This window comes from Syngnathus typhle, linkage group LG2 (assembly GCF_033458585.1).
Source record: "Syngnathus typhle isolate RoL2023-S1 ecotype Sweden linkage group LG2, RoL_Styp_1.0, whole genome shotgun sequence".
Lineage (NCBI taxonomy): Eukaryota > Metazoa > Chordata > Actinopteri > Syngnathiformes > Syngnathidae > Syngnathus > Syngnathus typhle.
Window position 1 is genome coordinate 25,724,624 of NC_083739.1, and position 14,520 is coordinate 25,739,143.

The following is a 14,520-nucleotide window of genomic DNA, read 5'->3' on the forward strand; positions in this document are numbered from 1 at the left end:
TCGTTCCAGTTTGAAATTCACATCATTCAGCACATTCAAATCACATTGGGGACATTCCCAAATTCAAGTACTTCATATTTTCATGTTTAAAATTTGCGCAAAATTTCACAAAATTTACTTTTACAATTCTTATTTTTACATATTTCAACCGATTCAACCCATTCCAAAGCATTTAAATCGTTCCAGTTTGAAATTCACATCATTCAGAACATTCAAATCACATTGGAGCCATTCTCAAAATTGCCAAATTCAAAAAATTCATTTTAAAATTTGCAAGAAATTCGCAAAACTTTACATAATTTTGTTTTTCACTTCTAATTTCTACATTTTTCAACCGATTCAACTCATTCCAACTGTCAACCCGTTCATCTTTTGCCTACCTATTCCACACCTTCTCAATTAACAAAAAATCCAAATTTTCAATTTTGAAATTGTTTCCAAAGTCTCCAAAAGTTTGTTTTTCAACTCTAATTTCTACATTTTTCGACCGATTCAACTCGTTCCAACTTTCAACTGTTCATCTTTTGCTTACCTATTCCACAACTTCCCACTTAGCGAAAATTCCAAATTTTCAGTTTTGAAATTTACGCCAAATTCTCCAAAATTTCATTTTTTCCGTCTATTTTCTACATTTTTCAACCAATTCAACCCGTTCCAACTGGAAACATAATTTTGCAGCATTCCCCAAGTATTTATTCAACCTCTTCGCCTTCACACGCAATTTCTCCAGCAATTGCATTTTCTAGTTCTTCTATTTTATCCTCCTCACTTTTTTGTCTTGCTTCCACATATCATCTGATTCATCCATCCATCCATTTTCTGAACCGCTTAGTCCCCACAGGGGTCGCGGGAGTGCTGGAGCCTATCCCAGCCGTCATCAGGCAGTAGGCGAGGGACACCTTGAACCGGTTGCCAGCCAATCGCAGGGCACACAGAGACAAACAACCATTTGCACTCGCACCTAGGGACAATTTGGAGTCTTCAATTGGCCTACTAAGCTTTTTTTTGGGATGTGGGAGGAAACCGTAGTGCCTGGAGAAAACGCGGGCCCGGGGAGAACATGTAAACTCCACACGGCCGGAGGTGGAATTGAACCCGCACCCTTCTAACTGTGAGGCGGACGTGCTACCCAGTGCTCCACCGAGCCGCCTTATCCGATTCACTCAACTCCAATTTCGACATATTCCAAAAATTCACGCGAGGGGTGCTTGCATTTTTTGCAAGTTTTTCCCCATTCATTTTTAATGGCACATTCAACATTTCACATTTATGTTGTTCCAGTTTGAAATTCACATCATTCAGCACATTCAATTTACATTGCGGAAGATTTCCGACAATCACAAAATTGCCAATTTCAAAAATTTCACATTTTCTCGTTTAAATTTTGTGTAAATTTAAAAAAAATATTCATTTTTCACTTCTAATTTCTACATTTTTTAACCAACTCAATCCATTCCATTTTAAAACTGTTCATCTTTTGTCTACCTATTCCACAACTTCCCACTTACCAAAAATTCCAAAGTTTCCATTTTGAAATTCACGCCAAATTTTCCAAAATTTCGTTTTTCCTACATTTTCTACATTTAACAACTAATTCAACCCGTTCCAACTTTAAACATCATTCTGCAGCATTCCCCAAGTATTTATTCAGCTTCTTCGCCATCATTTTCTAGTTTGGGATGATATTTTACTTGCACTGCTGCTCAAGATGGTAATCATTAATCAAAAGTCATTAATATGTTAGTGAAACCTTGCCTCTTTTCATTACTGAGAGTATTTAGTCATTGTCTCTGTCTCTTCTAGTGGTGATGACCATTGTGACAGACCACAGCACTGGATGCAGAAAGATCTCTCAATCCCACCCTTAACTACCAAAACAGTCCCACCTCTCGAAAGTACTCATAGTGACACCACAGTTGAAGTCCAAGAAGTTACCCCCCACTCTATGGATACAAGATCCCCCCACCTGGGCCCACCCACCACAGATTTAACACATACCCCTTTAGATTGCCTGCACTGTCCTAAAGATGTTCCTGACAGTGTCATACTCCTACCTCTTGACACTATAGCATTGCTGCCTACTGAGACACACCTCAGCCAACTGTTTTCTGTCGCACATCACAGGCCCATCCAGTCACCTCCTATTTCACACGAGTACCCTGCCAACAGCCAGCTACTTCTTGTTCCATCCCAGAGTCCCACCCACTGCACATCATTTCCTGTTTCACCTCAGACCAGGCATTTACTTTCTGTCGCATGTCAGAGCCCCTTCCACTCTCAGGCTCTTTCTGATCCAGGTCAAAGCCCCACCTACAGCCATTCACTTCCTTCCCATAGCCAGTTACCCCCTGTCACGAGTCTCCCGGAACTCTCTCAGAACGCCACTGACAGCCAGTCACATGCTGTCCCAGCCATGAGCCCCAGCCAAAAGCATTTATTTGGTATGCCATCTCAAAACCCTGCACACAACCATGCACATCCTGTCACATTTCAGATTCCTGCCCACAGCCAGTCATTTCCTGTCCCTTCTCAGAGTCCCACTCATAGCACTAGCCAATCACCATCAAGTGTCAAGAAGGAAATACCATATGATTTCAGCACATGGACCTATTTAACATTTGAAAACTCTTGTCTGACAGCAGCCAAAACCAACACCCTGTGCCCAGCTGAAGCCTTTAGTCCTCCATTAAGCCCGTCCCACACAAATCCATCACTGCTCACAAATGCTAACCATTTATGTTCTGTGATATCATCAGTGCCAATGTGCAAAGCCATGGCATCACCGGCCCCACCTGCGACGTTTAGACTGCCCCATGATCAGCTTCTGGGCTCTGATGATGAAGAGCAAGAAGACCCATCAGATTATTACAAAGGTAACATTTTCAAAATAAAACCTTATCTGGACATCCTAGGAATCTTTTTACATGACCATTAGCTGGATTAAGTATATTTGAGACTCTTATGATCTTTGTACTCCAGGTGGTTACTACCCAGTCACTATTGGGGACCTATTTAACGGGAGGTACCATGTGGTCCGCAAACTTGGTTGGGGACATTTCTCGACTGTCTGGCTCTGCTGGGACCTGCAGTGTGTTTCTGTGCAGTTTGTATGGTTTCTCTACCTTTGCCTGCAGTCATGTCCCTTACCATGTGCCTTCTCTTTGTTTGTTGTCAGGAAGAAGCGCTTTGTGGCATTGAAGGTGGTGAAAAGTGCACCCCATTACACAGAGACTGCACTGGATGAGATCAAACTGCTTAGATGTGTGAGTGTCAAGCCTCTGACATTTACATCCTTTACCCTTCTACGTGTCCTGCATGAAGACCTAAAGCTTGTCTTACACCTCGCCCTGTTCATAGTGTTGCACCTACTCTTGTACAAAGTCCTGCACATGGTAGTCATGCACTTTGGCCTGGACCTATCCCTAAACGTAGTCTGACACTTTTTTCTGGACATACATTACTGGACGATTAGAGTAGAAAAACGAAATTTTGGAGAATTTGGTTGAATTTCAAATGTGAAAGTTTGGAATTTTTGGTAAGTGGGAAGTTGTGGATTAGGTAAGCAAAAGATGAACAGTTGAAAGTTGGAATGGGTTGAATCGGTTGAACAATGTAGACATTAGAGTAGAAAAACGGAATTTTAAAGAAGTTTGGTTGAATTTCAAATTTGAAAATGTGGAATTTTTGGTAAGTGGGAATTTGTGTAATAGGTAGGCAAAAGATGAACGGTTGAAAGTTGGAATGAGTTGAATCGGTTGAAAAATGTAGAAATTAGAGTAGAAAAACAGAATTTTAGAGAATTTTGGTTGAATTTCAAATTTGAAATTTTTGGTAAGTGGGAAAATTGGAATAGGTAGGCAAAAGATGAACAGTTGAAAGTTGGAATGGGTTGAATCGGTTGAATGAAAAATGTAGAAATTATAAGGGAAAAACTAAATTTTTGGGAAAATTGGTGGGAATTTCAAAATAGAAAATTTTGGTAAGTGGGAATGTGTGGAATAGGCAAAAGATGAACAGTGCAAAGTTGGAACGATGTGGAAAAATGTAGAAATTAGAAGTGAAAAACGAAATTTTGAGAAATTTTGAAAATTATGTGCAAAGTTGTATGAAAATTTTAAAAGTGAAAACGTGAAATTTTTTAATTTGGCAAGTTTGGGAATGTCCCCAATGTAATTTGAATGTGTTGAATAATGTGAAATTCAAACTGGAACAACGTAAATGTGAAATGTTGAATCTGCCATTAAGAATGAATGGGGAAAAATTGCCGGAAATTTGTGAATTATGCGAAAACGGAAAGTTCTTAGAACGAAAAAAATGTAAGCACCCATGTCATGAATATTTGGAATAAGTGAAAAGTGGAACAGAGTGAATCGGTTGAAGTATGTGGAACTAGTTAAGCGTCAAAAAAGTGAGCAGAAGATGTGGAATAATAACTAGAATTTGCAATTCCTGAAGGAATTGCGTGTGAAGGTGAAGAAGTTGAATAAATATTTAAGGAATGCTGCAGAATGATGTTGAAATGAGTTGAATCGGTTGAAAAATGTAGAAATGAGAAGGGAAAAAGCAATTGGGTGTGAATTTCAAAATAAAAGATGTGAATTTTTTGGTAAGTTGTAGAATAGGTAGAAAAATGATGAACAGTTGAAAGTTGAAATGGGTTGAATCGGTTAAAAAATGTAGAAATGAGAAGGGGAAAAGGAATTGGGTGTGAATTTCAAAATAAAAGATGTGAAGTTTTTGGTAAGTGGGAAGTTGTGGAATAGGTAGAAAAATGATGAACAGTTGAAAGTTGGAATGGGTTGAATCGGTTGGAAAATGTAGAAATGAGAAGGGAAAAAGGAATTGGGTGTGAATTTCAAAATAAAAGATGTGAAGTTTTTGGTAAGTGGGAAGTTGTGGAATAGGTAGAAAAATGATGAACAGTTGAAAGTTGGAATGGGTTGAATCGGTTGAAAAATGTAGAAATGAGAAAGGGAAAAAGGAAATATTGGAGAATTGGGTGTGAATTTCAAAATAAAAGATGTGAAGTATTTGGTAAGTTGTGGAATAGGTAGAAAAATGATGAACAGTTGAAAGTTGGAATGGGTTGAATCGGTTGAAAAATGTAGGAATTAGAATAGAAAAACGAGATTTTAGAGAATTTTGGTTGAATTTCAAAATAAAAGATGTGAAGTTTTTGGTAAGTGGGAAGTTGTGGAATAGGTAGGCAAAAGATGAATAGTTGAAAGTTGGAACGAGTTGAATCGGTGGAAAAATGTAGAAGTTAGAAGTGGAAAACGAAATTTTATGAAATTTTGCAAAATTGTATGCAAATTTTAAAAGTGAAAACTTGAAAATTTTGAATTTGGCAAGTTTGGGAATGTCCTCCATGTGATTTGAATGTGTTGAATTACGTGAATTTCAAACTGGAACAACTTAAATGTCAAGTGTTGAATCTGCCATTAAGAATGAATGGGGAAAAATTCGCCATAAATCTGTGAATTTTGCGAAAACAGAAAATTTTTGGAACGTAAAAATGTAAGCAGTTGTGCCATGAATATTTGGAATAAGTGAAAAGTGGAACGGAGTGAATCGGTTAAAGTATGTGGAACTAGTTAAGCGTTAAAAAAGTGAGCGGTGTTTCCCACGAGCTAATCGGGTCCCTTACTTCATAGTGGTTGGATTTGGTTAATGTAATGAATGTGATTGTTGAATGCGAATACGTAATCAAAGTGGTGGAAATCCATCCATCCATCTTCTTCCGCTTATCCGGGGTCGGGTCGCAGGGGCAGCAGCTTCAGGAGGGACTCCCAGACTTCCCTCTCCCCAGCCACTTCATCTAGCTCATCCCGGGGGATCCCAAGGCGTTCCCAGGCCAGCTGAGAGACATAGTCTCTCCAGCGCGTCCTGGGTCGTCCCCGGGTTCTCCTACCGGTGGGACATGCCCGGAACACCTCCCCAGGGAGGCGTCCAGGAGGCATCCTGATGAGATGCCCGAGCCACCTCATCTGGCTCCTCTCAACGTGGAGGAACAGCGACTCTACTCCGAGTCTCTCCCGGATGACCGAACTTCTGACCCTATCTCTAAGGGAGAGCCCGGACATCCTGCGGAGAAAACTCATTTCGGCCGCTTGTATCCGGGATCTCGTTCTTTCAGTCACGACCCATAGCTCGTGACCATAGGTGAGGGTAGAGGCGTAGATCGACCGGTAAATTGAGAGCTTTGCCCTTTGGCTCAGCTCTGTCTTTACCACGACGGACCGGTACAAAGTCCGCATTACTGCCGACGCTGCACCGATCCACCTGTCGATCTCGCGCTCCATCCTCCCCTCACTCGTGAACAAGACCCCAAGATACTTAAACTCCTCCACTTAGGGCAGGATCTCATCCCCGATCCGGAGAGGGCATTCCACGCTTTTCCGATTGAGGACCATGGACTCGGATTTGGAGGTGCTGACCCTCATCCCAACCGCTTCACACTCGGCTGCGAACCGCTCCAGTGAGAGCTGGAGATCACGGCCCGAAGAAGCCAACAGCACCACGTCGTCTGCAAAAAGCAGAGACGCAATGCTGAGGTCCCCAAACCGGACACCCTCAACGCCTTGGCTGCGTCTAGAAATTCTGTCCATAAAAACTATGAACAGAATCGGTGACAAAGGGCAGCCTTGGCGGAGTCCAACCCTCACTGAGAACGAATCCGACTTACTGCAGAAAATGCGGACCAAACTCTGGCATCGGTGATACAGGGACCGAACCGCCCTTATCAGTTGGCTCGGTACCCCGTACTCCCAAAGCACCCCCCACAGAACCTCCCGAGGGACACGGTCGAACGCCTTCTCCAAGTCCACAAAACACATGTGGACTGGTTGGGCGAATTCCCATGCACCCTCGAGGATCCTGCCGAGGGTGAAGAGCTGGTCCACTGTTCCACGGCCACAACGAAAGCCACACTGTTCCTCCTGAATCCGAGGTTCGACCTCCCAACGGACCCTCCTCTCCAGCACCCCTGAATAGACCTTACCAGGGAGGAGTGTAATTCCCCTGTAATTGGAACACACCCTCCGGTCTCCCTTCTTAAAGAGGGGAACCACCACTCCAATCTGCCAATCCAGAGGCACTGTCCCCGATGTCCACGCGATGTTGCAGAGACGTGTCAGCCATGACAGCCCCACAACATCCAGAGCCCTTAAGAAATCTGGGTGGATCTCATCCACCCCCGGGGCCTTGCCACCGAGTTTTTTAACTACCTCAGTGAATTAGACCCCAAATATTGGAGAGTCCGCCTCAGAGTCCCCAGGCCCTGCTTCCGCAATGGAAGGCGTGTAGGTGGAATTGAGGAGGTCTTCGAAGTATTCTCCCCACCGACACACGACGTTCCGAATCGAGGTCAGCAACACGCCATCTCCACTGTAAACAGTGTTGACGTTGCACTGCTTCCCCCTCCTGAGGCGCCGGATGGGAGACCAGAATTTCCTCGAAGCCGTCCGGAAGTCATTCTCCATGGCCTCGCCAAACTCCTCCCACGTCCGGGTTTTTGCCTCAGCAACCGCCGAAGTCGCGTTCCGCTTGGCCACCCGGTACCTGTCAGCTGCCTCCGGAGTCCCGCAGGCCAAAACGGCCCGATAGGACTCCTTCTTCAGCTTGACGGCATCCCTTACCGCCGGTGTCCACCAGCGGGTTCGGGGATTTCCGCCACGACAGGCACCAATGACCTTACGGCCACAGCTCCGGTCGGCCGCCTCAACAATGGAGGCGCGGAACAAGGTCCACTCGGACTCAATGTCCCCCGCCTCCTCCGGGACGTGGGTAAAGCTCTGCCGGAGGTGGGAGTTGAAGCTCTCCCTGACAGGGGATTCCGCCAGACGTTCCCAGCAGACCCTCACAAAGCGTTTGGGTCTGCCAGGTCGGACCGGCATCTTCCCCCACCATCGGAGCCAACTCCCCACCAGGTGGTGATCAGTTGACAGCTCCGCCCCTCTCTTTGCCCGAGTATCCAAAACATGCGGCCGCAAATCCGATGACACGACTACAAAGTTGATCATCGAACTGCGGCCTAGGGTGTCCTGGTGCCAAGTGCACACATGGACACCCTTATGTTTTAACATGGTGTTCATTATGGAAAATCCATGTCGAGCACACAAGTCCAATAATAGAACACCGCTCGGATCGGGGGGGCCGTTCCTCCCAATCACACCCTTCCAGGTCTCACTGTCATTGCAGACGTGAGCATTGAAGTCACCTAGTAGAACGATGGAGTCCTCAAAAGGAGCGCTCTCCAGCACTTCCTCCAGGGACTCCAAGAAGGGTGGGTACTCTGAGGTGCCGTTTAGTGCAGAGACACAAACAACAGTCAGGACCCGTCCCCCCACCCGAAGGTGGAGGGAGGCTACCCTCTCGTTCACCAGGGTGAACCCCAATGTGCAGGCGCCCAGCCGGGGGGCAATAAGTATACCCACACCTGCTCGACGCCTCTCACCGTGGGCAACTCCAGAGTGGAAGAGAGTCCCTCTCGAGAGGGCTCGTACCGGAACTCAAACTGTGCGTGGAGGCAAGTCCGACTATATCTAGTCGGAACATTTCTGCCTCGCACACCAGCTCGGGCTCCTTTCCAGCCACAGAGGTGATATTCCATGTCCCAAGAGGCAGCTTTTGCAGCCGGGGATCAGACCGCCAAGGTCCCTGCCTTTGGCCGCCGCCCACCTCACACTGCACCCGACCCTTTTGGCCCCTCCCACAGGTGGTGAGCCCATGGGAAGGGGGACCCACGTTTCCTTTTCGGGCTGTGCCCGGCCGGGCCCCATGGGCGAAGGCCCGGCCACCAGACGCTCGCCTTCGAGCCCCGCCTCCAGGCCTGGCTCCAGAGGGGGGCCCCGGTGAACCGCGTCCGGGCGAGGGAAATCTCAGTCCATATATACTTTTCATCATAAGTTTTTTTTTTTAGCCCTGCTTTGTCTGGCCCCTCACCTAGGACCCGTTTGCCATGGGTGACCCTACCAGGGGCATGAAGCCCCAGACAACATGGCTCCGAGGATCATAAGGGCACGCAAACCCCTCCACCACGATAAGGTGACGACTCACGGAGGGGAAAAAGGAAAATAATTTGTTAAAATAAATGGGAAAATGACGAGAGTTACAAATGATAAGCGTTAAAAATGATAAGCGGGAAGAACAAAAAGTTTAATAATTTATGTTAAAATGACAAAAGTTACAAATGATAAGCGTGGGTTTCAAATTTCCATTTCCACGTTTCGATACCACACACGAAAACGGCTCGTATTTGTAAACACTTGTGCTCCCGACTGAGCTAATCAGGTTCCTTCTGTCACAGTGGTGGGATCTCCTTAATATAATGAATGTTTATGTTGAATGCGAATGTGCGTAATAAAAGTGGTGGAATCTGCTTAATGTAATGAATGTTTATGTTGAATCCGAATGAATGCGTAATGAAAGAGTCTGGTGGTGCGGGAGCGCAGGCTTCTGTACCTCTTCCCAGAGGGCAGTAGATCAAACAAAGTGTGAGTGGGGTGACTCACATCACTCACAATCGTGGTTGCCTTCCGGGTGAGGTGGGAGGTGTAAATGTCCTTCAGGGAGGCGAGTGAAGCACCAATAATCCTACCAGCTGTGTTCACTATGCGCTGCAGGGCCTTCCTGTTGTACTCAGTGCAGCTTCCACCCCACACAACGATATAGCTCGAGAAGATGCTCTCAATGGTGCCTCGGTAGAATGTGGTCATGATGGCTGGTGGAGCTTGCTCGCCTGAGTTTCCCCAGGAAGTACAGGCGGCGCTGAGCTTTCTTCGCCAGTGATGCATTGTTGGTGGTCCGGGAGAGGCCTTCACTGATGTGCACCCCCAGGAATCTGGTGCTGCTCTCTCTCCACCACAGCACCGTCGATGGTCAGTGGCAGGTGTTGGGTGTGACCCTTCCGGGAGTCAACAACAATCTCCTTAGTCTTGCTGACGTTCAGCAGGTTGTTGTCCCTGCACCACGTGGTCAGAAGGTCGACCTCCAACCTGTATTGAGTCTCGTCGCCCTTGATGATGAGTCCTACCAGAGTCGTGTCGTCAGCAAATTTCACTGTGCGGTTGTTGCTGTAGGTTGCAGTGCAGTGATGCGTCAGCAGGGTTAAGAGCAGCGGACAGCGCACGCAGTCTTGGGGGGCCCCCGAGCTCAGCGTGATGCTGCTTGAGATATTGTCGACAACTATTTGACGCTGAGGCTACGTACTTTTTGAGGCCTCTGACAGAGGAAGTCCAGTAGCCAGTTGCAGAAGTAGGTACTGAGTCCCAGTTTTTTGAGTATGCAGATGAGTCGTTGTGTCACAATGGTATTCAATGCAGAACTGAGGTCCACAAACCACAATCTCACATACGAGTCTCTTTTTTTCCAGGTGGGTGAGGGCTGAGTGGAGGGCAGAGCAGATTGCATCCTCAGAGGACCGTTTGGCTCGGTATGCAAAGGGGTCAAGGGTGTGCGGGAGAATGGATCTGATGTGTGTCATGACAAGCCGCTCAAAGCACTTCATTATGATGGGTGTCAGTGCCGCGGGGCGGTAGTCATTGAAGCAGGATGGAGCAGTTTTCTTCGGTGGCAGCCTTGAAACATGATGGGACGATGGCTTGCTGCAGGGAAGTGTTAAAGATGTCTTTGAAGACACCCTTAAACTCCGCAGCACAGTCCTTCAGCGCTCGACCTGGGATGTTGTCTGAGCCTGCTGCCTTATGGGTGTTGATAGCAGCAAGTATCCTCCTTAGCTATCGGCAGAGAGGCACAGGGGCTGCTCGTGTGGAGGGGGAGGGGTCTTCAGCGGGCAAGTGCTGTTCTGAGCCTCAAAGCGAGCAAAGAAGCGGTTCAGATCGTTGAGCAGAGGGATGTTGTTCTCACAGCTCTGCAGCGCGGGCCCTGCCATAAGCTTCGTGCGTTCCTGCTAACTTTGAAGTGGGCAGTAATCTTGCAAGTGAACGCCTTTTTCGCTTCCTTGATGCTACGGGACAGGTTGGCCCTCGCTGTTCTCATGCCAGCTTCATCCCCAGCTCTGTAGGCTTTGTCTCTGGCCCTCAGCAGCCTGAGGGCATCCTCTATCAGCCATGGCTTCCGGTTAGCCCGAGTGATGATGTATTTTGTGTGGGTCACATCATCAATGCACTTTGTGATGTAAGAGGTTACAGAGTCCGTATACTCCTCTATGTCTGTCTGATTGTTGTAAGTGGCTACCTGCTTAAACATTTCCCAGTCTGTTGTGTCAATGTCACGACTCGTCCCCGGTCACATTGTCATAGTTTTGTCCGTCTGTCTGTGTGCTCGCCCCACCCCTCCTGTGTGCCCATGATCAGTGTGATCATATTCACCTGCCTCTTGTTACCTGTCTTGTATTTAAGTCCTGTTTGTGTGTCACTCCCTGTCGGAGCATTGATGATGCTGAAGTTCACTGTCATGAGGTTTGTTTGGTTCCTGTCTGGTTTCACGTCTTTGTCGGTCAGTCCTGTTGGTTTTGTTGTTAAGTCACATCAGTTTGCCGAGTCTGTCTTTTTGAGTTCCTTCAATAAACCCTTGTCCAAGCTGTATTTGGTCACCCTGCTCCATTTCCACACTCCGTACCGTGACAGTCATAGCAGTCTCGAAGAGCATCAGAGCCTCCCTCAGGCCACACTTTTACCTGCTTGTGAACCGGCCTGTATGCTTTCACTCTTTGTCTGTATGCGAGCATTAGCATAACAGTGATATGGTCAGAAAGTCCAATGTGGGGGAGGGGGGTGGCTTTGAAAGCTCCTTTATGTGTAGTGTAGACCAGGTCCAGGATGCTGTCTCCTCGTGTTGGAAAATCAACATGCTGGTTGAGCTTTGGAAAAACAGTCTTCAGGTCTGCATGATTAAAATCCTCAGCGAAGATGGTGAAACCATCAGGGTGCACCGTCTGTTGTTCCCTGACAGCCTGGTACAGTTCATTAAGAGCCGTGATCTTGACGCTTTCAATGTTGGAAGGCGGGATGTATACCGCGACTAGCAGAATCGCAGTAATTTCCATTGGCAGGTAAAAAGGATGGCACTTTAAGATCACTCCGCCAGTGGCGAGCAGTGTTTGCATATAACCACCGTGTCCCAGCACCATTCGTCACGGATGTAAACACAGATTCCTCTTCCTCGTAATTTTCCACCCTTTACAATGGCCCGGTCTACTTGATAGCATGCTAGCTGCCCCAGTTGTACAGCATAGTCCAGAATGTTGACATTTAACCAAGTCTCAGTGAACACGAACACACAGCATTTTGTTGTCCAGTGATCGAACATTCGCCAGAAGAATGGAAGGTATGGCCGGGCGAGTTGGGTTGGCCGCTAGCCTGGCATGGAGACCTCCGCGCTCGCCTCTCTTCTGCCTCCTCGCACACCACTTCCAACACTTCCTATCCGGGGGAGGAGTAGCAGGCGAGTCCGGTGTTGTTTCAGGCCGGAGTAGTCCGAGTTCCTTTAATGTCTCTGTTTCAGAGTTCAGAACGCTGCAAAACACATAAAACTGTCGGACAAACACTTCTTAAATGAACAACACATCGCTCGGTTGGGACAGAGAGAGGTCGCTACGTGTGCACGCGCCGCCATCTTGAATAAATAAACCAGAAGTTACCTAAATTAAAGCGAAATAGGCCCAAATCAAACCAGAAGTGACCTAAATTAAACCAAAAGTGCCCCAAATAATCTGGAAGTGACCTCAAATAAACCAGAAGTGACCTTAAATAAACCGGAAGTGACCCCATTTTAACCAGAAGTGACTCCAAACAAACTGGAAGTGCCCCAAATAAACTGGAAGTGACTTAAATTAAACCAGAAGTGCCCCAAATAAACAGGAAGTAACCTCAACTAAACCGGAAGTGATTCAAAACAAACTGAAAGTGCCCCAAATAAACCGGAAGTGGCCTCATTTAAACCGGAAGTGCCCCCAAACAAACCTGCAGTGACCCAATAAAACCAGAAGTGCCCTCATTTGATCAGGAAGTGCCTGCAAACAAACTGGAAGTGCCATAAATTTCGTTTTTCCCTTCTAATTTCTCCATTTTGCCGCTGACTCAACCCGTTTATACGTTTAAACCTGCTGCGAGAGCTGTGTAAACCTGCCGCTGGAGCTGCTGAAGACACTGCCATCATCCAGTCTGCCCTCTGCACGTCCATCACTGTCTGGTTTGGATCGGCCTCCAAACAAGACAAGCACAGACTGCAATGGACAATCAGGACTGCAGAAAAGATAATTGGACTGAACCTCCCATCTATCCAAGACTTGCACCTGTTCAGGACCAGGAAACGTGCAAGTAACATCTCTACAGACCCTTCTCACCCAGGTTGCAGTCTGTTTGAACTACTCTCCTCCGGACGGCATTATAGAGCTCTGTACGCCAAAACCAGCAGACACAGAGACAGCTTCGTCCCCCAGGCTGTCGCTCTGATGGACTCACACCACTCTTAGAGTCTCAGAGTCATTGCCGTGCAATAACATCCTGCTCTCCACACTTTTTTTGAATTTTACTATGTGTCCTCTCTGCATCCATTGCAACCTGGTCATCCTAGAAGAGGGATCCTCCCATCTGTGGTCTCTTCCCAAGGTTTCTCATTTCCCCTAGTTGGAGTTTTGAGTTTTTCCTTGCACTCCTGGGAGTTTAAGATCAGGGGATGTTTGAGAATATTTGTCATTTTTCACGCATCCTGATTGTTGTTAGTCACATAAATGTTGAACTGAGCTGTGATGTATTTCTAAAATTTCTAAATTTTCAACTTTAAAATTCACGTCAAATTATATAAAATGCTGTTTTTCCCTTCTAATTCCTACATTACTTGACCGATTCAACCCGTTCCAACTTTCAACATCATTCTGTAGCATTCCCCAAAAATTTATATTTATTTATAATTTTTTTGCGCTTAACGCGAAAAGCATTCCCCAACAAATTTTCAGCTTCTTTTTTCTCCAGGAATTGCATTTTCTAGTTATTAGTTGTCATTTCTAGTTCACATGTAAGTGTGATTTAAACAACAATAGCAAAAATAAAATAAATAGATGCAGCTCAATGATAAGTGCCGCTATTTAAGCTAATTTTAGAACAGCCCTTCGGGCGACTCACGCGGTCCTCACGGGTGACCTGGTGCCCGCGGGCACCGTGTTGGTGATCCCTGGTTTAGTCAATACATATTCCTTCATTTTGCGTGGTCATGTGCCCATGGAATAGGCAACACAGTTCCTCTCTGTGTCCAGGTGAGGGACAGTGACCCCTCTGACCCCCACAGGCAGAAGATTGTCCAATTAATCGATGATTTCAAGATTTCTGGAGTCAATGGAGTTCGTATCCTTCATCCAGTCCCACCTGACTGACTCGATCTGCCTGTCTGTCTGACCATGTCCACTTGGGTCTTTGTTCTCCTCAGCCATTGTTAGATGTGTGTATGGTTCTCGAGGTTCTTGGTCATCAGCTGTTAAAGTGGATCATCAAGTCAAACTACATGGGCCTACCTCTTGTATGCGTCAAGAGCATCATCAGACAGGTAACAAACACGCCAATG

The 14,520-nt window shown here is 46.4% G+C and overlaps 1 protein-coding gene across 15 annotated transcripts in view; it reads left to right on the top strand.

Moving 5' to 3' along the window:
- Positions 1 to 14,520, top strand: part of LOC133168013 (SRSF protein kinase 3-like) — a 101,326-nt gene that overhangs the window by 26,355 nt on the left and 60,451 nt on the right. For 9 of the 15 annotated variants that reach the window (XR_009718144.1, XR_009718141.1, XM_061299280.1 and 6 more), the window contains exons 3-7: positions 1,804 to 2,873; positions 2,980 to 3,088; positions 3,176 to 3,263; positions 14,216 to 14,303; positions 14,396 to 14,502. Coding sequence is in view for 12 of the 15 variants with exons in the window: in XM_061299280.1 (XP_061155264.1) it covers positions 1,804 to 2,873; positions 2,980 to 3,088; positions 3,176 to 3,263; positions 14,216 to 14,303; positions 14,396 to 14,502 (1,462 nt within the window). In the remaining 3 variants the exon portion in view is untranslated. Of the gene's footprint in view, positions 1 to 1,803; positions 2,874 to 2,979; positions 3,089 to 3,175; positions 3,264 to 14,215; positions 14,304 to 14,395; positions 14,503 to 14,520 lie in introns of those variants that run through there. The other 6 variants (XM_061299249.1, XM_061299292.1, XM_061299314.1 and 3 more) reach the window with 6 other exon arrangements.